We start from the raw sequence: 24392 nt of genomic DNA on the forward strand, positions 1-24392 counted from the left end.
TAAGCCAAAACATGTGAAAAGAGGATGACTGCACACTAAGGTTAAATGATTTTATTGTCAAGATTTTCACCACAACATTAATTTTGACAACAAGAGAAACAACATGAGAACCACACCATCCTACAAAGCCAAAAATGCAGCAACAACATATTTATTCAAAACTGAGTAAAGATCACATTCTGACTTTTTGACATTTTGTTTTACCATTTTTAAAAAAAAGAAAATATTATAAAAATGTATCATTTCTACCTTGACAGCTAAAGCAAGAGAACTATGTTTATTTAAAGCCAGCAAGGAAGATGGCCATGGCTAGCCTTTGCTGAAGGTAAATGTACTTATTCCATCAGAAAGACCAGAATCAGACTCTTTTTTTAACCATATGAAAAAAAAGAAAACAGCTCTACACAGCTAAATCAAGACAGCTGCAGTATGTAGGAGTCCAACATCTATACAATCATCAAAAAGGCCAAGCAGAGGATTTACATCCTGCCTAACTCAGGAAGTTCAACCTGCCTCCGGAGCTGCTGATCCAGTTGTACACTGCAGTCACGGAGTCTGTTTTCTGCATGTCTATCACTTTCTGGTTTGGGTCGGCCACCAAACAGGACAGGAAGAGACTACAACGGACAGTCAGGTCTGTAGAAAAGATTAACAGTGCAGACCAGGACCTGTACACCTCCAGAGTCAGGAAACAGGCAGACCTCTCACACCCTGGACATTACCTATTCCAACTTCTCCTCTCTGGTAGGCGTTACAGAGCACTTTACACCAAAACCACCGGACACAGGAACACTTTCTTCACCCTCGCTGTCACACTAATGAACAGTTAACTCACTGTGTCACCGTGCGATGACACTAAAATACCAACTGCACCTACAAATCATACATATTTATTTAGTTTAAAATACAAAATGTGCAATACATTTCACTCATGACTGTATATTTGAACAGGCTATATGTACTGTACACAACCACCTACATATATTGTATAATGAATTTAACCATTCAGTATTTATCTCAGCACTCTGTGCATTCTTTGCACCATTTTATGCACTATTTGATTGATTTGATTTGCATGAGTCTGATTTTAATGTATGTGTTTGTACCATTTTGTAAAAAAAACAAAACAAAACGTATAATTTCTCTTTAGAAAGCAAAGGCTGGAGTGTTGGGGAATGTCGGCGAGCAGGCTGAGAGCATGGTGAGCGCAGGTGAGGAGGGGGAGATGGAGGTGGAGCTCACAGTTTGTGGTACCAGATGCCGCTCACAGGGGCAGCCTGAATCATGGATGAGCCTCAGCACGTCGTTCCTGAAGCGCACACCTACCAGGGCGTACAGGATTGGGTTAAGGCAACAACGGGTGTACGCCAAGGTGCAGGTGATGTACTCCAACAGGAGGCCACAGAACTGCCCCGCCATTTTACGTGACAGCACCACGGTGTACGGCAACTGGAAGATCAGAAATATCAGCACCAGAGCCACCATCAGCTTCAAAGTACGCTGCCGATGCCACTGCTTCCCCCGCCGATGTGCATTTCCTTCCCACAGCACTTGAGCGATCAAAGAGTAGCATGTCGCCATCACTAGGAAGGACAGGCAGAAGACAGCAATGATGGTGCCATTGGTGGCCATTTTGACATTTCTAGGCGCTAGCATGCCACAGTATGCATTAATTCCTGATACCGAAACCCCTGAGAAGAGGATTTCAGGCAGGCTGAGGAGCACTGCAACAAACCACACACCTACAGCAGAGATCTTCCCCGCTGTCAAGATCTGGCTGCGCAGCCTAAGCATCACTTGGGCTTGTGCCACCACCATGTAGCGGTCAACACTGATGCAGGCCAGCAGCAGCAGTCCACTATATGTGTTGATAGCATAGCATGCACGCGTGGCCTTGCAGAGGGGAGTGGAGAAGATCCAACCCAGGTTAGTGTCCACCGCCTGTAATGGGAGCGTGAGGAGCAAGAGGAGGTCAGCCAGCGCCAGGTGGAACAGGAAGACATCGGTCATGGAGCGAAGCCTGAGGCGGCGGTAGAGAGCGAAGGTGGCGATCACCAGGCAGTTTCCCATCACACCCAGCAGGAAGATCAGGCAGAAAACACAGGTCTGGAACATTTTGATGGTGAACTCCTGCTCACCAGCCTCACACCAGTCAGAAGTGTGGTAGTAATCACTGAGGTCTGTGATGTTACTTGAGTAGTTTGAGTAGTTTGGGTAGTTTGGGTAGTCATCGTAATCAACGTTGCCCTGGTAGCTGGAACCCATTGCTGGTGGAGAATACATGAAGACCAGTCAGTTTTATGTGTAAACAAGTGAGCGTACATTTTGTGAGTCCAGGAAAAATTATAATGTTACAGCTAAGGTCAGTGTTAAAGGACAGGTCTGTCTCAAAACAACAGTCAGATGTCCATATAAACACTGAAAGAGGTTTTCCTCACTGCAATCATTCCTCCTGTTCATAATAACAATTAAAAGATCCCCTTCAAATGTGCTTTCAGTGTGAGTGATGGGGGCCCAAAAGCCACAGTGTGTCATTAAGTGCTTTCAACACACAGTCACAGTCATTTTGTGTGCACACAAAATGACTGTGTCCCCATCATGCGATGACACGCACTGTCTGAGTTAGTCATATCAAGTGGATATCTGATCCATTTACAGTCTTTTTAGCATGAAATTCCCTCTTTGTGTTTCCTCAGACAGCGTTTCCCTGTTGAGCTGCGGTGGAAGTATAGTAACAAAAAGAGGGACTTTGGCATTAAAAAGACTGTAATAATGAAAGATATCTACTTGATTTGACTCATTTGGATGGCTGAAGCTTCCAATCCAATAATTCTCTAATAATTTGTATAATGAGTGTGTTCAGATTAGTTTTTTAAACTTTCTAGTACATTTAAAGGAGAAACATGTGATGCAGTCTACCTGAAATAAACAGTTGATTAAAACTCAATTTTCATACTGCACATACTGCATGGCATGTTTTTTAATCAGTTTACAACTTATTGTCATTAAATGTAGTCAGTTCGGGCCAAATGAAGCCTAGTTTGCATGTTAAGAGTTTCTGTAGCGTGTATTAGATGTTATGCTGAGAATATTCTGAGTCATTCTGGAAAATGGCATAGGCAGACTAACTTGGGTGAGAACCAGTTATTGCTCCAAAACATGTTGTGCACTCTGGGTTGATTTAGAGCAGAATACTGTACTTCACATCATTATATCAGGAAATACTTACTCTTCTACAATCAGGTTGAAAGTGACAAACCCGCAGTTATGTTCCTCAGTCTGAGTGAGCACCTGTGATATTTTAGTCATTTTGCACCAGGTTGCGTGACACTGGCACCAGGTCGTTGGCACAAGGGAAGTCGTGGGTACCGAGAAGGTCTACAGATCAGTCACTGTCGCGTGCTAACAGCTCTTATAGGCAGTTTCCACAATCATCCTTTATCATTTCATCTTTCACTGTGTTACTCTGTTACTGCTGTGACTACTCACAATATTAAATTATGCTCCTTCCTTCTCATATGCTTTTAAATTCCTCTCTAACTTCTTTATTTAATGTTGGATACAGACATTAAGGAGTTTCCCTTAAAGGTAAGAGGAACAACAGTCTAGAAAGTCTCATGAGCAGAGCAGCGTAGTATGTCTGAGAGCTGTAAAACTTACATCTTTGAAATTGATGTTCTGGACAAACAGCGAGGTGTGAGAGTAATTGTGATTAAGTGTGATTGTAATGTTTTAGTCTAAGTGCAGTAATGAACAGAAATGATCTGCAGTAATTTAGTTTGCAGTTCCATGTAGACTCCAAAATGAAAGCCATATTATACAGGTTGTGTTCATTTCAATGTACACTATGCCGCTTTACACAGTCAAACAATAAAGTTGAAAATTAACAAATTTAACCAAAAAAAGGTGGGAGATTTGTTGGTTTATTGTTCAGGCAGCTGAAGGACATGTCTCCTCACAGAGAATATATATTCGAGTGATAGTTGGTTTATGATTTCTAATGAGCCACAACCCAAACTACCAAAAAGTTTTCATGTTATAGTTACACTGAAAAGCTGCTTTATGTGCATTACGAGTTACAACAAGGCAATATTTTTACAGTGAAATTTCAACAAAAACTACCAGAATCTTCAATTAGTTCACAACTCTGCACCTTGCATGTTGCAGCTGCAGTTTGCGTAAAATATGATACCATCTCCTAGCATAGCAGCACTTTCTCAACCGGCCTCTCAAAACTTAAACCTCGCTCTCTTATGATCAGTAAAGGAGTGCCACAAGGATCTATTATTGGTCCACTATTATTTGAACAATTGCAAATAAGCATTACAAACTAAAATAACTAAGACTATGTATTTTAATGTCCATTATTATGTTGATGACAATGTCTTTTACGCGGCTGCCTCTACGCCTTCTCAGGCTCTGACTCATCTTCCGTGTGCCTTTGATGATTTCCATCACACACTCTTCCGAAATAGAGAAAGATAAAATATATGGTCTTCTCCACATATATCTCTGACTATCGTGAAAATTTAAATTGTCACAAATCGCACCCCTTCTTCTCGGATTCATAACTTAGTCAAACCGGACTTCAAACTTCAAAAGAAACGGGCGGCGGAGTACGGCACGAAGACTGTCATTCAAGATTCAGCATTTAACCTCAAAATACTTACTCAAAATATTTTCTGTCTTTTGATAGTTGTAAAACTATTACTTAGTCTACTGTTATATTTGCTCTTGACCATAAAAACATTGGGCTCTATTTTCGAAAATAGAGCCCAAGGCATACTTTCACACCCTCCCATCTTCACTCAAGTTGTTAAGTCTATTATTATCGCTTTTATCACTAACACCAAGTTTCACAACCAATTGCTCTCTGTATTGCAATATCAGATCACTATAATTACTTACAAGACAGTATACACATCTCATGATATTTACTGCATATTAAAAGCTTTCAACGTTCCCAAACTACTAGGCCTGCACATTTCAACGTTAAATCATTACTTTACATTTGATATTCCTAATCATGTCAAGACTGGATGCGGCTATTGTGCACTTTTTTAAATGGAATAACCTGCGAACAGCTCTGTATGTAGATTTTTAAACTTTATTATCAATTTAATTCCATTCAATTTTATTTATATAGTGCCAAATCACACCAGAAGTTGTCTCAGGGCACTTTCCACATAGAACAGGTCTAGACTGTACTCTTTAATTTTCCCAACATCCCCCCATGAACGAGCACTTGTCGACAGCGGCAAGAAAAAACTTAAAGACAGATTTCTAACTCTTTTGATTGTTACCATTAATTATTTTTTTTTAAAATTTAATGTTGGTTGTCTGACTTTGTATTTGTTAGGCTGTTATTGTTTCTTGTATGCAGGCAGTCTGGCTGTTTTTAAGAATATTAAGAGTTGCAAATGTTATTTGTTCTCAGGTCTCTCTTGAAAAGACCTACATCTGATACCCTTTTTAAAAAAAAATATTAGTTATTAATCAATTAGCATTTATTACATTTAGTGCATTTAATGAGTTATCACAGCCCACAGTTCTGCATATTTCCCATTCCATATTATTTATTAAAAACTACACAGCACTTTACATCACTGTACCAGGAAATATTAACTCAGTTACAACCAAGTTGAAAATGAGATCCTCCTGAGCAACCACACTTGTATTTTTACAGTTTGAGTAGGCAGCAGTTATAGATTTCAGTCATGTCAGGTTGTTGGTATGTGGGATCTGTGTCACATGCCATCACAGCATAATGACAATATTTCTTTTTTCTTGTGACACACATGGCTTTATGCCAGATGAGGCTTTTGTTTAGTGACAGTAGTCAGAAAAAATATAATGTGTTATGTCTGAAAGTTTGAGATTTATTCTCTACAGAATGTCAAAGAAATTTCATTATTTTATTTTCTGTCAACATTCAAAGTCTGCAAATCCCAGGTTGTACACTTTGCAATTTACAGTCGTTACTTGACACTATAATTTGAAATAAATTGAAAGAATTTTGACAAATGTATAAAGAATTTGTAAGTGTGGCACTCAGGCAGCTGAAAGGATAGTTGCATAATATAACACAAATCATATGATTATGAGTCACATGTGGGCTTTGATTTGTGATGATCTACAACACACTGCCAGACAGTTTGTGCGAAGCACAAATGCCATAACTTATAATCAGTTATTTATGTTATAATAGTCAATTAAATATGTGCAAATGCATATGAATGTAGAGGTACATGTAAGCTCAGTCATGGTTATAAAAAGGTATAAAACATGATTAATTTAAGGAAAATTAGCTCAGTTTTTGAATTTTTCTATTTATACAATATATATATTTTCTATTTTATTTAATTAATTAATTTATTTATTTATTTTTAATTTCAACACGTATGCAGACTTTATTGTACTCCATATCATACTCAGTATATCTCCTAATCTAGAAACATTCAAATCATATCTGACATTTTTAAAATCTTAAATTATATTATATAACTGCCCAGATTTTCTGAAATGACCTTACCAGTGCTGTTTGAGGTGTTAAACATGTCACAAGTTGTCCTCCTGTGTCTGTAGTAGAGACCTGAGAAGCTGGCACTCTAAGAAAACAAAAAAGCCTGCAAGCTCAACCTAAACCTCCTCCAGCCAATGAAATTAGCTCTATGCTTTGCTGACCTTGCCATACCCGTGTGAAGTCACTCAAGAATCTGAAACTTTGCTGCTCCAGATTTGGCTCTTTCATTTTCCTGAGACATACTCTGTGGGTGATATGTAATCTCACACCTATTAATTCAAAAAAGAAAAGGTTCAGCTGCATCCTGCAAAATGTTCCCTCCAGCCAACAGACAGTTATATATCACCATCACTGCATATATCTGCCACTCTAACTGCACATAGATATTCTCTATTAAATATGTACATTTTTAAATTCATCGCATTTTTGACATACTGTATATTTGCCAATATTTTCTTTTTTGACAAATCCAATCTTTGTCTTGATAAACTCAGTGAAATGCACTGGCATCAAGCTGTAGGTTCAACAGGCGGGCAAAATGTGCAAACACACATTTGGGTGTAACTGACTCGTGCAAATCCAACTCACAACCTTTGCCTGACCTCCTTTGAGGTTATGGTTGTTTGTGGAGTAATCTAGCCACATGAGGGTCTAACCGAAAAACCTAACGCCTCCAGCAGAGCCATAGCCTGAGAAGGCGTGCATTACCAAGTTAGGAAGTATTATTGAGATTAAGATATTTTTTTACAAGAGAGACCTGACAACAAATTACATAGAAACATCAAACCAAGACAAGTCAGTCATAAAGTTACAGCAGTCATCACACATAAAGACAAGTCCCTCCGAATAATGATCATCTAATTTCAGTTTATCTGTTTTGTAGTAAAGTGCAAAGTACGTCTTCTCCAGTTCAGAACTGATATGAGGAACTTTCTGGTGTTATCGTTGTTTTTTCACTTAGAACTCAGTAAAGGTTGTTAAATATGTACTTATCAATGAAAAGGCAAGTACGCTGATGCTTTCTAGATGTCAGTGACAACCATCTTGTAAGGACCATATCTGTCTCATGTGATGAATCGCAGGGCACTGTGATAAAATGGCGGTCAATGGTTAAATGGCAGTGATGCCACCTGAGAATGCAGTATATCTCCATAATCCAGTGTAGATAGTATGGTGGATTGTATATATTGCATGTATGTATTCTTCAGCGAGATTTTCAGTGTGAGTTTTGTAGAACTAAGCATTCCTAAGCATATATAATGCAGCACTAATTTCATTTTATTTCCTGTGTATTATATTGTTATATTTCCTGTGAGAGCATGGATTGGAGCGGGAACATCTGAGCTTTTGCATGCATTTTGTCTTTTAGTAATTTAAAACAAGCTTTAAATTATCAGGAGAGATCTGTAGGTTGTCAAAAGCACACTGTAATCTGGAGAAGGCCCGGTTTGCCGATGGCATGCACGATGGTATTGTCAACATTAAAATGGAAATTGCAATGAAAATAAATATTATTATATTATTATAGAGTAAAAAGCAGGGGGCCCAATACTGATCCTTGTGGGACACCTTTATCGACCATCTGCTGACTTGATTTGAAACTATTGGCAGCAACAATCTGAACTCTAGCAGAAATATTTGACCTGACTAATATGTAAGCATACTCACAAAAACCAATGGAAAACCTCTTAATTACCAAAATTTGTGTTCAAAAGCCCCAGACATATCTACAATGATTGTAGCACAATGTTGCATTTTATTTATAACAAAAATGTATACAAAGATGAAAGGAATCATACAGTTCTTGGTAATAGTGGGTTGGGGGGACAACCCACTATTAATAAACTAGTGTTCAAAAAGGGCCTGTTCGGAACAGGCCGATTGCTTATTATTTATCAAGAACCACATATGTATGTATATCAATTGACAAATGTATCAATTAAAATGATAAGGAATTAATAAATTAAATGGTTTAAATCCAGACAGAAACTTCACCAGTGAGACTAAACTGAGGTTGAACCATAGTAGCAGTTTATGGCCTTCAATTGGTCGATTCAGCTGCCAATCAAACGTGTCTGTGTTCCTTTTGGCTAGTTTTACTGCCTCTGCTTCTGTTTTTTTCTCCTGTGTGTGCTGGTTCTTCACTCTCAGGCAGTTTAACTGAGCATGGCATGTGTCTTTATCACACTCGGTGTTTATGTCAAACAGTCCCCGCTGCACTCAGACACAGAGCTGAGCGGCTCGCTGTTCGCTTGTTTATTCATAGTTTATTAATATTAAACATGTCGTCCATGAGTGTCCAAATTGCACCAAATTCGACACTGCACATTCTTGGGTTCCCAGCAATACACCGGCCAAGTGTGAAGCAAATCAGATGAACGGTTCTCGAGATACGCAAAGGACAAACATACAGAGAGACAGACAGAGATTACTGGCTTTTTAATTAGTTGAACTGCAGTGCCATTGAAAACGTGTCTGAGACATCCTGCAGTTAGTCTTGAATGTATATGCCAACTTTCGTTCACAGTAGACATTTCAACAGTAGAGCTTAAGTCTCTTTAACTTTTTCAAGTCATTAACATTATGGATTTAATCCCACCTCTGACCACAATGTGGGTTGTAATGGCAGAGTGGCACTGTCTGTATTTCAGGTCATTGACGCCACAGGCAGAAGACGAAGCAGACTGCAATTGTTTATGAGGTATTTTTATATATGTCTCGAAAACCACTCATCCAAACAAATTCACATTTCGTTTCCTTGAGTCCCCAGCAATGCTTCCACCTGGTATGAAGCAGATCGGATGAGCGATTCTCGAGATATGCAAAGGTCGGACATACATACAGACAGACAGACAGACAGCCAGACAGAGATTGCTTGCTTTATAATTAGATAAGCGCGGTGAAAGTGGGGGTTAATGTCTGATTAGCCCAGTTGCACTATTTTGCAAACGTGCAGTCTGATCACTGCAGCGACGATGGTGAGCATCAAACCACAATGTTTCACATCAGAGCATGAGAAAAATGAACAATGGGACGATGTAAACTGATTCTGTTGATGGGAACTGTTTGGCAGATTGAAAGCTGGGCTGAGGTGTTGACAATTCTTTATCCACAGTGTGGTTTTGTTAACCTATGATTTCTACCCTACATACTTGTTTATATATGTGGTTTTAGCAAACTTATGTGAAACTGGTGACCTGCTATTCAACCTGTGAACACATGTTCAAGTAAAATAGTGATTGGCTCCTTGGCATGACAGCTACTGACAAGATGGTTCCTCTTACTCACATCTAGCTTGTCTTATTAGAGTGATCTACTTTGTTTTTAAAAATGAATTACTTAAAAAACACTGGATTTTGTAGATATCTATTTCACAAACACCTTAATGACATACAGTGAACTCATCTTAAATATATTCTGTTCACATTAAGATGCTTATTTTATAAAAGGTTTAAATAGTTGTAAATAATGTGTTTTTAAAGGTTAAAGGTCAGTAAATAATTCATCAATGCTTTACAGATGGCTCAAAGGCCATTAATCACTTTTGGATCATAATAAGACAGCTATAGATTCAAAGGGTTATTGCACTACGATCATACATTAAATCTGAATTTGTGTTCTTAAGTTGTTAAAAGGGGTATAAATCATTAAAAATGATTTGTTAACCATTAATAACACTATTAATTACAACTAACATGTATAAAGTTAGTTATTTAAGTTGTTAGACTTTGGCATTTACCTTTCAATTCCAAAAACTCCAAAAAAGTGTCAAAGCTCGAGCCCCAAAAATCTGAATCGTCTTTTAAATATGTTTGAAAAAAAAAAAAGCAAAAAAAACCCAAAACACCGATCAAACAAAAGACATTTCTTTCAAAATGCACAGTTCTGTAAGTGTCACCGTAGTTTGAATTGTCTTTTTTAGTCAGTTTCATATTTTTAGTTTTTTTATGTTTCCTGTTTTTTGACATTTTTGTGCAATTCTAATTAATGAATTCAATTTTGCTCTTCATATTTTGACCATTTAGTACATTCTGACATACCTTTTAACATACTACTACTGTATGTTTAACAGATTTGTAATTTATTATATAATATATTATTATGTGGTATAATACAAATTTACCATTATTATTATATTATTATAAGTAGTAGTGGTAAGTATCAACAGTTTAAGTATTGATATGTAAAATTTTGAAATATGGAAAGGTAATGGTTCTTTAATGAGCTATTACAGGGCTGAACATATATACTCCACTACTTTAATCACTTAAGTGGCTCCCAGTAAAACACAGCATTCAATGGTTTGTCTTCCCAGTTCACTTCTGGCCTGCTCGCTGACTTTAGGTGCTGGTTTTCTATCTGTGCCTCAAAAAAGATCCAGATCTGGTGAGGATGCTTTTAGTTACTTTGGTCCTGTTCTCTGCAGAGCTGCAAGGATTACTTGATTAACTGATCATTCTGACTGACAGAAAATTATTAGTAGTAATTTTTAAAGCAAAAGTGCAAAAAAAATTTCTGGTTCAAAGCTCTCAAATATGAGAATTTGTTGCTTTTCTTGATGTTACATCAGTGTAAATGGAATATTTTGGGGTTTTGGACTGTCGGTTTGACACATTAATACACTTGAGGACGTTAGGGCTCATTAGTTGCAGCGCTCGTTCTCTGGAAACTACCTGATGACGTGAGATCAGTCACCACTGTGTCTATATTCAAAAGCACCTGACAGCGTTTCTATTTTCTCAGGTTTATAATCACTTACTTGTATGCACGTGTGTGTGAGGTAGATGCACCGTTTGTCAGTTGTTTGTTTGTTCTTCTTCTTTTTCTCTTTGTCTCTGTTCCTTGTATTTTATTTATTGTATATTCTTCTGTACAAGTTACTTGTTGCTTTATGTATGAATGAATTGAGCTATATGAATAAAACTGCTTTGCATTTACATTCCCTTTATACAATCAGTATAACTGATAATATTCAAGAGAGGGTCATATATTATTCATTTAGTTTTTTATTTCTTAGAATAAAATATTAATTTTCAAAATATTCATAGTGAGTTATATCATAATCCTTTGCTGATTTTTTTATTTAGCATTGTAATGTAGAGAGTAATGTAATAACAATTATGTACCATAATTGTTGTTTTATGTACCATAGTACCAATTATTTACCATAATTGTTGTTTTATGTACCATAGTACCAATTATTTACCATAATTGTTGTTTTATGTACCATAGTACCAATTATTTACCATAATTGTTGCTTAAATAAAACTATATGTGCAAGGATCATTGTAATTTTTTTTTTTAAGTAAAAGTAAAGTTTAAAAACAAAACCATTTTTGTTACTCATCAAACTTAAAGTCTTGCATATTACAAAACAAATTTTTTAAAAAACAGTAATTAGGTGATTGAACACGACAGATTCTGTCTGTTGCTGGAAAGTTGACAGAGGCTTTTTCTAAGATGTCATGTGTAATGTAGGTAAAGGGACACAGTTATAACAGATTCATTATAGTTTATTTTATTTCTGAAATTTAAAACAAATAAAATCTTTCTTACAGGAGCCGTTTTTCTTCAGGACAGCTTGTTCAGAGCATTACGGGCGTTTACAAATGTGGCAAATGAACGTAAAACCAACAGGTGAGACCAGACGAGACAAGGTTTTACAACATGTATTCTTCATCAGAAAGAAACTTTGCAGTGAGGTTGAGCCTCTTACACATGTCCTAATGTGTGATTGCGAAACAAGAGATACTGAAAGTGTGACGAGAGGCAGGTAGTTTGTGTTTAGGCAGAGAAAGTGAGAAAACAAAGTGTGTGAATTTTGAGATCTTGTGGAGTGGGCGATATACACACACACACACACACACACACACACACAGACAACATATATGTATATATATGTATGTACGTAAATATTATATGTATATAAATATATATGTATATATATATATATACTTACCTACACAGGCCTCGTAATTCAACCTACATACTGAAATACTTACAAAATTGTAATATTATGATATTTATATTCAGTCATATTTTATAATTCTGTCACACTGTATTGTCTTTTTTCTTGTAGTTTCAAATGCTTGCAATCTATTTAATGGTCCAGTGTGTAGAATTTAGTGGCTTCTAGTGGAACGGATGTGGTAGAAATGGAATATAATATTCATAAGTATGTTTTAATTACTGTATAATCACCTGTAAATAAGATTTGTTGTGTTTTTGTTACCTTAGAATGAGCCCTTTATATCTACATGGGAAGTGGGTCCTCTTTCATGGAGACCACCATGTTGCACTGCCATGTTTCTACAGTAGCCCAGAATGGACAAACCAAACACTGGCTGTAGAGAGGGCCTCCAGCGTTTTTTGTGAGTTTTGTGGTCACCGTAGGTTCTCCCACATGCTTGGAGGGGGAGGAGGAGGGATATTCAGCTGGTTGCAATCTGCGACCTCACCACTAGATGCCACTAAATCCTACACACTGGTCCTTTAAGGAAGCTTTCTTTCTTAGTATGTCACATCTGCGTTTGCAGTGGAGTAAGTAATTTTGGTTTTTGTTCTTTCATCCGTGTGTTATAAATCAGCCTGTCTCTCAAGTCTCCTACAGTCTTTCTCTGGCAGGAGCAGTGGAGGAAATGTGTTTGTAAAATTGTAATTGATTTTATTCTAACTGGAAATGAGATTACTGGATTTAATCACATGTCTAACACTAAAAAGCATAATAAAGGAAGTTTCAAGACAAAGAACAGTGTCTGTCCTAAATTCTTAAAACAAACAAAATTGGGAATTTTACGACGTCGAGGTCTTACTTGTGTAGAAATGCAAAACTGACATTTCTATGTGAACAGTTCAGGGACTGATTGGCTTGGTTGATTGCGATTAGGAAATATAACAACAACTTACTGTAAGAATTCATTGTCACTCTTGTATTTAGGGCTGCAACAATCTAACTTATTTTATCGACTGACCTGTCAGTTACTTTGTCGATTAAGCGATTTGTTGTTTGGTCCATAAAATGTCAGAAAATGGTGAAACATGTTGATCACTGTTTCCAAAAGCACAAGGTGACATCTTCAAATGTCTTCTTTGTCCCGACCAACAGTTCATAACACAAAAGTATTTTGTTTAATATCATAGAGGACTAAAGAAACCAGAAAACATTCACACTTGAGAAGCTGGAATCAGAGAATTTGAACATTTTTTCTTAAAATATGACTCAAAATGATTAATCAATTATCAAAATAGTTGGTGATTAATTTATAACACAGCAGAAAACACAGAACCTCTTAATAACAAACCAACATACATAAACCACTCCAAGAATATACATGAATATAAACTTAATTACACAACACTATAAGCTAAATTATTATGCCAGACAGTCCTTTAAAGACACAACCCAAATCATATGAACAAGCAAAACCATATGATCAAAAGGACAGAACTGCACAGAAGTGTTTAACCTTTATATATTCAGGGAAACTTCACTGAGAGTAATGCTCTCTTTTTCAACCCTGGTTGCGGAAGCTACCCAATATAACCACAGTCTGATCTGCTGGCCACTGAGCAGCTCCACTGGAGCAGTTGGGGTTTAGGGCCTTGGACCTCAGTGGTGGTAATGAGGGAGGGTCAAGCTGCTTCTTCACTTTCCCCACCCAGATTTATCCTGCAGGTCCAGAGGATTGAACCGGCTACCCTCCGGTCACGAGCTCGCATCTCTAACCTTTAGGCCACCACTGCCCCAAAGTGTTTCCCCAAGTGTAACCAAGCAGCAACCCCTGGGGCTGAAAAATTAAGGTAACATGGAAGTGCCAAAACCTACAGTTCCTCAAATGGCCACTTGAGGCTCTAAAAGCAAGTCAATCCCTATAGACCCCCATGTTAAAATGCCCAACTTTACAACAGAAATAAACATGTTTACAGCCTGGTAAAAAAAAAAAACAGTGTTGGTCTCTATAGCTAATTTCCCCTGTCATGACAACTGTATAACTCACCTGTTTAAATTTCATTAAGCTGTAAAGTTATGCATAATGAAGGACGCGGCTGCTTTGAGTAACAGGTCGCTAGTTGTTTCAGCAGCCAGGCGTCATTCGGCCGTCTCAGCTCCACCTCTTTGCCATTTTGGATTAGCCGGGAGTTAGGCAGAGTCAGGCACTGCCAAGATGGCGACAGCCGGAGTGGCTCACTTTGAGCTTCAAAACTGCTCTTCAGAAACCAGTGGCTGACGCCATGGTGGCTACATCCATATTTTTTTTACAGTCTATGAGTGTAACACAGGAAACAAAAAGAACAAAAACACAGAGTCCAAAAGCTCTGAGTCCATGACAACTATATCTCCTTTATACAGAAACAGCAGTCAGTGTAGTAGACAGCATCATGGCTTTATCATTATACATCCTTTACTGGCATCCCAGTAATCCCAACAATGTTCCTAAATTCTTTCAACATGCAGTAAGCCCCTGAATACCAGAACATGGCTTCCTGCCTCTGCTGGCAAAGGTGTAGACAGAAGGCATTACAAAAGTCTCTGACATCCTGTACATTAAAAAACCACAAAGCACAGGAAGTTGTTGCTTTTTAGTGGTGTGTGTGTGTTTGTGTGTGTGTGTGTGTGTGTGTGTGTTACTTTTCTGTCACATTTTTGCACAAAATACAGGACAACTTGGCTGTTTCAGAGGCTATTGTGTCTGCATGGTTATAGCTGCAGACATGTCAGAGTGTTCTGTGAGCCAACTGAGATATTGTTTATGTGTTTTTGAGGGTCTGCCTATCAGCTCCTGCGTCTGTCCAGGCAGCCGCCTTTGCTGCCGCTAAATGAAGGAGGAAATCCCTTAAGAGCTTTTTCACCGTCTATCTGAAGAACAGCAGGAAACTGGTCCCCTTCGCTCACTTCACCACTAACATCAGGACAGTCCCTCTCCAATTAGGAGACATGTATCACTGTGTGTTTATGTCAGTCTGCCCACAGGAGAGAAGTGAGAACATACCAGAACTTCCCCTTATTTACTACATACTGATGGAATCATAGCTTTCTCTGGTAAACATGAAGTTGTACTTTGACTCATGAAATGTGCATAAACCTGGCCTATACCTTATACAAACAGGTGCCCTCCATGAGTAACGAGCAGAGGAAACAAAGGTCAAGGCAGGTGTTATTCTATAATTTTCTTATTGTCAACAAATCTGACAAAAAGGACCAAAACTAACAATGTGTTAGTCTCTTAATACTCTCTGGTTTCTCTACCCTGCCTGTGGCTCTCAGCCCCAACTACTGAAGACAGATATTTTTACAAATGGGTCACAAATACATTTTTTTTTAAAAAGCTCAGTCGTTTCATAGAACAACTGGCCACCGTACATTTGGGGGACCATTTTAAGCTGTGGATTAACACATATTTGACGCTCTTGTGCTCTTACCAGAAACCAGAAAAACATCACACACTTCACTCCAAAAATGTTTAATATTAGGACATTAAAAAACATGTGGACACAAAGAGGAAGCATACTGGACTTCATACTGGAGATTAAGCATAAATGTGTGCAACAATTAGTTGATTAACTGTTTAGTCGACCGGCATATAACTGATCTGCAAATACTTTGATAACCAATTCATTAATTCAGTCATTTATAAAGAAAAATCCAAAACATTCTCTGGCTCCAGCTTCCCAGATGTTATCTAACTTGTCATGACGTGATCAGCTTGATCATTTCTTTCAGTCTGTCGGTCGCTGTTAAGGCACCTTTAGACTGTGTGATGACAATCGTGTAACGAGAGACGCCTGTGATAAATTCTTGGTCAGAGGAAACATGTCATCACCTTCATTGTTTTAGTTTTTGTGTGCCGTTTTAAGGAGAGTGAGTGTGTTTTCCCTGTAATACTAATTTAAGAAATGTCACGCCAGCTGGTGTATTCTGCATAATTTCATGTCATATTCTCTTAAATTTCTGACATGGTCAGAATTTTGCCTCAGGCTGTTTTGGTCTCAAATCTGCACAGTGAGATCTAGAGGCACCTTTTTTGGATCGATGACCAAAGATTTCACCACGTTTGTCTCACAACTGTCAGCTTTTGCCTCAGACAGCCCAAATATGGTACAGAGTAAAGGGGCCTTTAAAAAACAACACAGTCGTCCAGTACAGTCATACAGAGTTTTGTTTCTTCACTCACAAACAATCTTTGTCTGTATACAGACACCAGCTGCAGAAAACAGACAAAGTTTTAGCAGTTACAGAATTAACGTTAATTAGCTCCAGCTGATCTTATCTGTTGCTTGTGATTACAAGCATTTTAAGCAGAGACAGTTAAATAATAACAGGAACCTTCTATATTTATGTTTTCCATTGCTTTTGCTAATAAAAAGAATGAGAATAGATGGTTTGATAAGAGTTTTGTTAGCATCAGCAACTACCTTGATAATGTACTAAATGTCCCAGTTTAAGCAAAAATACCACAACATACTCTAGTTTCAGTCTCTCTATAATGGTTTAAGTTTCAGACAAATATTGTCTAATAATAGTAAAATCTGCTCAGTAATATAGAGCAGGTTTATGGGGCAGGTTCCACCTCAGTACCAGCAACTTTTCAGCAGCTGTCAGACCTAAAAGTCTTTTCTAAGATAAAATAAGGCTAATTGGTGTAAAGTAAAACATTAAAAGTGAAACAGATAAAATGTTTTTCTCAAGTACTTTTATTCCTCCCTGTTTATCTCAATCTTCACACATGAACTCCTGATAAGATAATTATCCCTCCTTCATCCGCTGCCCCTCTCTCACTCTGGATTTATCGAGCATGCTTCAGCGTGACACACTCACATACTCATGGACATACCCGCACACACCGGTCAGCTGTGCTAAGATAAAGAGGGCTGGGCTTCTTCCTTAACCCCCTCAGCTCTCAGATGTTGAGCTTAAGAATGACACCTCAGGTCACCGACCGGCCTCGCAGGTTACCGCTGCTCCCCTCACCGCTCTCCACCATGATCCTGTACCTGCTCTTCTCTGCTCTGATCATCGGTATGTATCCATCTTCACACACACATTTCATTTCGTGTTTTCTGTGGGTTTTAGGTTAGTGAATGATGTTTTACTCTATTGGTATTTCCTGTTTTTTTTGGCTTTACTGCATGTTTCCACCAGTGTCTATTGTTTTCCCCGTGTGTGGGATTGATGGAGGAAAAGGCTGGAGACATGTTTGTCTTACAGGCTGGTGTGACAGTATTTTAAAACATGCGGGAACTGTTCATGTGATGTTTAATATAATATATAGTATTGAATCTGTGTTTGCAGGTATTGTTGAATCACAATTAGCCAACAGGACAGAGGAAGAGTTCAGCAAAGTTGATGTGAACCAAACATTCAGTGTATCCACCAAGAATCACAGTAAGACCTCTTGTTTTTTCACTTTTTGCATACGAGCTGAGCTAAAACCAACAATTGTTTTCAATACTGATTAATCTGCAGATTTTTTTCTCTATTAAATGATGAATCTTTGGTCAGTAAAATGTTGAATAGTAGAAAATGTCCACCATAGTTTCCCTGAACCCAAGTTGACGTCTTCAAATTGCCTGTTTTGTTTGACCAACAGTCCAAAATATTCAATTTATTATCACAGAAGACGAAGAGGGAATGACTTTAGTCAAATCAGTCATGATAGATTATCAAAATATGTGGTTCTTACACTCGTATTGGTATCAATGTATGATTCTGACATGGCAGCAGTCGAAATACCAGTATGTGTGTGGATAAATAAAACATTCGTCTGCAGGTGTGATTAAATCAGAAAATGGGACATCCAGCTGGGACAAACACAAGCTGAGGACAATTGAGGATGAACTGCAAAATCAAACTGTTATCACAGAGGATGATGGTGAGTTTTTCTACTTATTCTGCATGAGGAAAGGAAACTCCCGTTCTTATCAGTGTCGTTACATTTCCTGCACTTGAATAAATGCTTACTAACAAGCTGAAACACTACCAAACTCTGTGGCGAGTGATCAGCAATTTAGTTTCATGTGTGGGCAGGAACCAAGATAAAGAAACATGCTCTACTGAGTTACTTTATAAGTAGGCAGTTTAATGAAACTGGAGGAAATTCAAACAAAGACACTGCATAATAATATAAGTTAATAATATAATGTAATAATATATCTCAACATTTGTCTGCCTTGGTGTATGTGTTACTGGTGTTGTGTCCCTAGTCGATGTTCGTCAGAAGTGTTTTGTTGTTACGCTGCAGAGAGTTTCCAGGACCAGGAAAAGATGTTTCCCATGAGGGAGTGCCATGAGGGAGAACTGATAAAATACATTCGCCAAATTTGTGGGGAAGATTTTCACCAGAAAATGCTGACAATCAGCACAGAAGACTGGTGTGTCCTGGAGAATATCATCAGGTATTTTTTAAGCAAAAATGCCAAAAAAAAAAAAAAAGTGCTAGTTTCAGCTTCTAAAATGCGATGATGTAATGCTTTTCTTTGTCATACATGATAGTAAACTGATTATTTTTCGGTTTTGGACGGTTGGTCAGATAAAACATGACATGTAAAGATGTAACCTTTGACCTTTGTGGGAACATGTAACAGTAATTTTTCAGTAATTTTACAGACAAAACGATCAGTTGAGAAAAGATCTAGAAAATAATCAGCAGATTAACTGAAAGGGCCACATAAATTAAGTTTATGCTAAAATTAGTAGTAGTAATACCAGTAGTAGTAGTAGTATTGAGAAATGAGTAATTACTTCTCACATATTCTCATCTCAAAGAAAAATGAATCCTGCATAATTATACTTAACAATTAACTAACTACAGTTGGTTATTTACACTCACTGAGCACTTTATTAGGAACACCTGTGTAATCTAATGCAATCTGATACAACAGCTCTGCCATAAATTCTCCTTTTTGAAATCTTTTATACATTTCCAGTTTTAGGCTACTTGTGTAAAGTTTAATATGTAAAAACTACAATTTTATATTTAATTCCACTGGCAGCCAATGGACAGAAGTCAAGTATTAAATGTTTTTATATGTTTTGCCTTAGTTCCTGAAAAAAAACCACCGCTGCATTTTTGACGAGCCACAAGGGGGTCCAGGCTTGTTACCACAAGACCACTGGCCCCCTTTGTGCCTCCCCAAAGCGTTGGTAGGAGACAGAATGCAAACCACAATCTTCGGTGTTTCTCTCATACTTTATATGTCCAACCGTCTTTTTCTTCGTTTTGCAGCAGTGTAACATCACGCCACTTCCATCTTTGCAGTATAGACATAACAGTCATTATTTGCATGACCACAAGAGATCACTAAAGCACCAAATGAACCATTTACTCATGTGCTCAAGTGCCCAGCTGTTGCTTTTTTTTTTTGGAAAAAATGTGTGTTTGTGACTGTTTTTTTAAAAATTTTCTCTGGTCTGAGTACCACAGACAGGTTAGAGAAGTCAGGAAGTATTGAGATATGGTCTAACACATTGTTGGTATTGGGATGTGTTAATACAGTATAATACCAGCTTTGTCCTTTAATCAGCAGTAAACCTCTAAATAGCCATGTCAAAAGTATTTTATGTGAAATGTCGAATGTTAAACTCAATAATAATTGTAAGCAGCACTGGGAAATATCCATCATCAAGCCTGAGCTCTACAGATGGCTGCACTCTAAAATCTGTGCCGAGAAACTTCAGGTTTAAATGTGACCGATGGCAGCTTCCTTCGACCCACCCTTCCATAGCTTCAATCATCTCTGCTCTGTTAATGTTCAAACAGGAAGTAGTTTAACCACAAACACTCTCAGTTTTAGTTAGAGTGCATCTCACTTTTCGGGCTGCTTCATGGTCCAACTGAAGAGCTTTGTTTCAAAAGTGAGGTATCCAGTTTCACAAAAACAAAATCCCCTCCAACGAAATCATACCCGGTTTCACATAAAGTATCACGTGAATGATGTTACCTTACCTTGCTTAACCATATTAATGTCAAAATATGGGAAAATATCAGATGAAACCCAGAATACTGTAAATTAAAATTTATGAAACATGTCAACTATGTATTTTAATGATTAAATGACAGTTATTTTCATAATTAATCGATTAATCAGTTGGTCAAAAGGGAGTAAAAATATACCCCAGGTGTATTCATTGTACAGTGATATAAAACCGAGAAAAACAGCAAATCCTCACATTTTATGGGCTGGAATAAGCAAGTTTTGTTACAAATTCAACTCTTGACAGGTTTTCCATCCTCCATCCTCTGGTCCTGGTCTTGAAGACGGACTCTGTTTCAGAATCTAGTTTGAAGACATTCATTGTTTTAGTTTACATCGAGGTCATTTGTTGTAAAGTCACGTTTTATCAAATTGAGCAAAACTTAGGTCAAGGTACAAATAATCCATCACTGTAAGGTTGCAAATGACAATTATTTAAATGATCAATTATTTTCTTTTAGAATCAATTGATTGTTCAGTGTATAAAATGTCAGAAAATAGTGAAATATGCAGATCATTATTCCCTTAAGTCCAAGTTAATATATTCAGACGACTTGTATTGTCTGACTAACAGTCAAAAACCCAAACATGTTGAGTTTACTATCATGGAAAACTGGGGAAACTAGAAAATATTCACATTTGAGAAGCTGCTACCAGTGAATTTTTGGCATTTTTTCTGTAAAAAAGGCATCAATATGGGCCCAACGACAAACCTTTGCCCCATAGGAGGTTAATCCAGCAGTAAATAAAATTACTTGGTTATCAAATCAATCAACTTTTAATCAACTAACTGTTTAATCTCTATAAACTGTTAAATTCCCTCAGTGTGTTCTTCATGACACAATTATCTATCCATCTTTTTGCAGACCGTACAATGGTATGACATTATGCGTGGAGGCACTGTCCAGAATGCTCGGCTGCTACTACCCGAGCTATGACATTCAAGACTTCTTCATACAAATCCACTCGTACTACTTCAGCAACTGTTCTAAAGAGGAGCTGTTTTTCGAGGATGCACCTCACGGGCTGGTGGTCGTCCTCACTCTCATCCCTGTCAGCCTCATCCCCGTCCTGGTTTATCTGGTGGTGTGGAAAAGTAAGTTTCAAGACTGAGCCGGAGCCGCTACAGCAAACCTCATAATAAACCTAAACTCACAGTACATATCGTATCCGAGAATATCCACCAGAAACCGCTATATAAATAGTTATATAAATAAGGACATAAACTACCAATCTACTGTAAATGTAATTCACTAAATCTCAATTAGGAATGTGTTTCAATACAGTACACTCAGAAATTATGACATATTTATGTAGTTTTGGCTCTGTACTGTCAGTGTTTTTCCTCATTCTGTGTTCTCATTTCAATTTTCTCTTTAAACTATATCCAGAATATGACTAAACATAGAAACACAGGACTCTCCAGGCTAATGTAACGATCCTTTATCTTTATATTATGACCACCAGTTTCAATTATTTGAACTGTGTTTCTGATTGATGTTGCTATGGAGCAGAAGCGCCAGGCAACACCGTAGCTGCTGAATTCAACTCAAAGGTGACTCAAAGGGAGAGTCGGCGTATTTTGAATGCTAAAAAAAATTGTAAGCATTGTTTTATTTTATTAGTATTACAAAGGTTTCAACCTCTAGAACATGCAAAGTAAACTGATGACAGAAATGCTGACTGAGAGATTTCATTGAACACTGAGTTACAGAAGCTTGTGGAACAGAGACTAAACAGGATTTGACGTCATGACTTCGGCTCTGTATGTGATTGTCCAACATTTTATTTCAAAACTATGGGCATTAATCTGCAGCTATATGTAACAGTGGTTAAATTCAGGTCTTTGTTCTTTACGGAGCTGATTTTGTGCAAAGGGGGCATTAACATTTAGAAACAAGAAAGACAAAAACACAAACTGTTGCCATAAAGTTAAAAGCACTCTATTGTCTAACATGTCTTTGTACACTGTAGCATTATTTCCTTTCACTGGAACATCACAGACACAGCTTTTCAAATCACAGTACGCTGGAGAAAAAGAGACTAAACAGGGTGAAATACGTCATTGTCCCTGCTGAATAGAATATACTGTAAATGTACTGGAGACTGACTGGTTCAATCACCTCATTAAAATACTTATTGATACTGTATGATTATTGTGAATTGCTGATTTTAGTTAATAAAGTCTGGAATATGCCGCGTGGTGTTGATTTCACATTACAGCATGTTTAAAAGGCTGATAATACCGACACAGTCTCAAAGTTCTTTCTTTACATCTGTGAATGAGGTCCTTTTATTGATATCTACACACACAATACTCTGCACGTGAGATTTGTTGATGAAGATGGTTAAGGTTGGTGTTAGGTTTGGGGTCCTCACATGTAAAGAAGCACAGACTGATCTTCTGTCACAAAGACCCTGTGTGATGCTTCCTGCCGGGTCGTAAAAGACGCTGAAGATAAGAAGAGGAGGGATCGTTGAGTCGAACCAACGGCAGCTCTGCTCAACCTCTGTATGCACTCGAGGTAAATAAGAGGTGAACAACTTGATCCAGGTTAACCGAACGCAAAATCAAAATTTCCTACTTCACACCTACACCACCCAACGCCGCGCACCCGATGAGCCCTCCAGTTTCAGATCAACCAAAACGGATTTTTCCATCCTGTGTGCCACAGTGAAACTTGGTTGCAATTATAACAGACGTTACTGACCCTCAACAGAAACTTCCTCTCAAAAAAATACCTCTTTTTACTCATATTTGCACCAGATTTCTATTCTTATTTTGTGTTATCATGTTATTTGATGTTTTTACTTATTTATTTGTTACTTTTTCTCAATTTATCTGTACGTAGGTCTCTGTGTTTGTGCTGAATGTCTCCCCTGCAGATCAATAAAGTCATATCTTATCTTATGATGACTGTGCTTTCTTTATCGGTAGATTAACTGCAGCAGCATAAATCAATAATTACCAGATGAGTCACACAGAATGTATTAGCTGTGCACACTTTTAACACACTGAGGACAAACTGTTTGTTTATCTGTGATTTAAAGGTAATATTTGTGATTTAATTCAGTAGTTTAAGTTAAAACTGTGTTGTGAAGGGTCAGTTTATGTACAAAGGGACCAAGATGCATATTTAGTTCTAGAAAAGTTCATTATTGTCTTTTTTATCTTTATGCTTTTACTGTTTTTGTGGATGTCAATCCCCTTTGTGCTATACCTATAAAATAATCTCTTTAGAACAAGATGATAGATTAAACACCTGATTGCAAAGTGTCACTGAAGATGGAAAAAGAGAAGGTGGTAAAGTTTGTCTCGTGGAACTGTAAGGGCTTAAACGTAGCAGTAAAACGAAACAATATATTAACACACGTTGAACGTTTGGGGTGGATAGCGTGTTCCTATTGGAGACACACCTTAAAAGATCATAGTCACTTGAACGAGAGTTGGGTAGGGCATGTATTTCGTTCCAAATCAGTTTGAATCTGAAACCGCAAGGAGCAGCTGTTTACGAGCTAAAACAAAAATACACCTTTTATAGATCCATCTGGCTGATATATCATAGTTACTGGGAGGTGTAAACATCTGTTCTCCTAACCACAACGATGAGGGATTTATATTCTCAGTATTATACTCTATACCAAACCCTCCGTGGGGACATCTGCATCCATCTCAATGCAAATACTCTTCTATTTGTCACAAGTGCACAATTAATTTTCCAGGACTGATTATTACTACTAATTACTAATAGACTCTAAGTTACTACCAGCAGTAAAAAGTGTCCAAGTGTCCACCATCTTCACTTCTAGTTTCCCACTTTGTCTTTAGTCACATTTGATTATACTTGATTATAGAAACAGGATACAAACAGACTCTCTATAGATACACCAATTTGTT

General features: G+C 37.6%; 2 protein-coding genes across 2 annotated transcripts; one reads left to right on the forward strand and one right to left on the reverse strand.

The window, feature by feature from the left end:
* Positions 1-76: 76 nt before the first annotated feature.
* Positions 77-2286, reverse strand: ccr10 (chemokine (C-C motif) receptor 10). The gene has a single exon (XM_067576091.1). The coding sequence runs from the start codon at positions 2281-2283 to the stop codon at positions 1147-1149; it is 1137 nt and encodes a 378-aa protein (XP_067432192.1). The 5' UTR covers positions 2284-2286; the 3' UTR covers positions 77-1146.
* A 15045-nt stretch (positions 2287-17331) lies between these two features.
* On the forward strand, positions 17332-23122 carry LOC137172231 (receptor activity-modifying protein 3-like). The gene is made up of 5 exons (XM_067576532.1): positions 17332-17540; positions 17814-17906; positions 18292-18393; positions 18763-18916; positions 21361-23122. The coding sequence occupies exons 1-5, from the start codon at positions 17426-17428 to the stop codon at positions 21605-21607; spliced, it is 711 nt and encodes a 236-aa protein (XP_067432633.1). The 5' UTR covers positions 17332-17425; the 3' UTR covers positions 21608-23122.
* The last annotated feature ends 1270 nt before the right edge of the window (positions 23123-24392 follow it).

Source organism: Thunnus thynnus, chromosome 20 (genome assembly GCF_963924715.1).
Source record: "Thunnus thynnus chromosome 20, fThuThy2.1, whole genome shotgun sequence".
Taxonomy (NCBI): Eukaryota; Metazoa; Chordata; class Actinopteri; order Scombriformes; family Scombridae; genus Thunnus; species Thunnus thynnus.

Bases quoted from the DNA above. Each gene is read 5' to 3' on its own strand.
- ccr10 (XM_067576091.1), bottom strand. From the start codon at position 2,283: ATGTATTCTCCACCAGCAATGGGTTCCAGCTACCAGGGCAACGTTGAT.
- LOC137172231 (XM_067576532.1), top strand. From the start codon at position 17,426: ATGTTGAGCTTAAGAATGACACCTCAGGTCACCGACCGGCCTCGCAGG. The intron at 17,541-17,813 runs GTATGTATCCAT...CTGTGTTTGCAG, and splicing joins CTTCTCTGCTCTGATCATCG to GTATTGTTGAATCACAATTA. The intron at 18,917-21,360 runs GTATTTTTTAAG...ATCTTTTTGCAG, and splicing joins GTCCTGGAGAATATCATCAG to ACCGTACAATGGTATGACAT.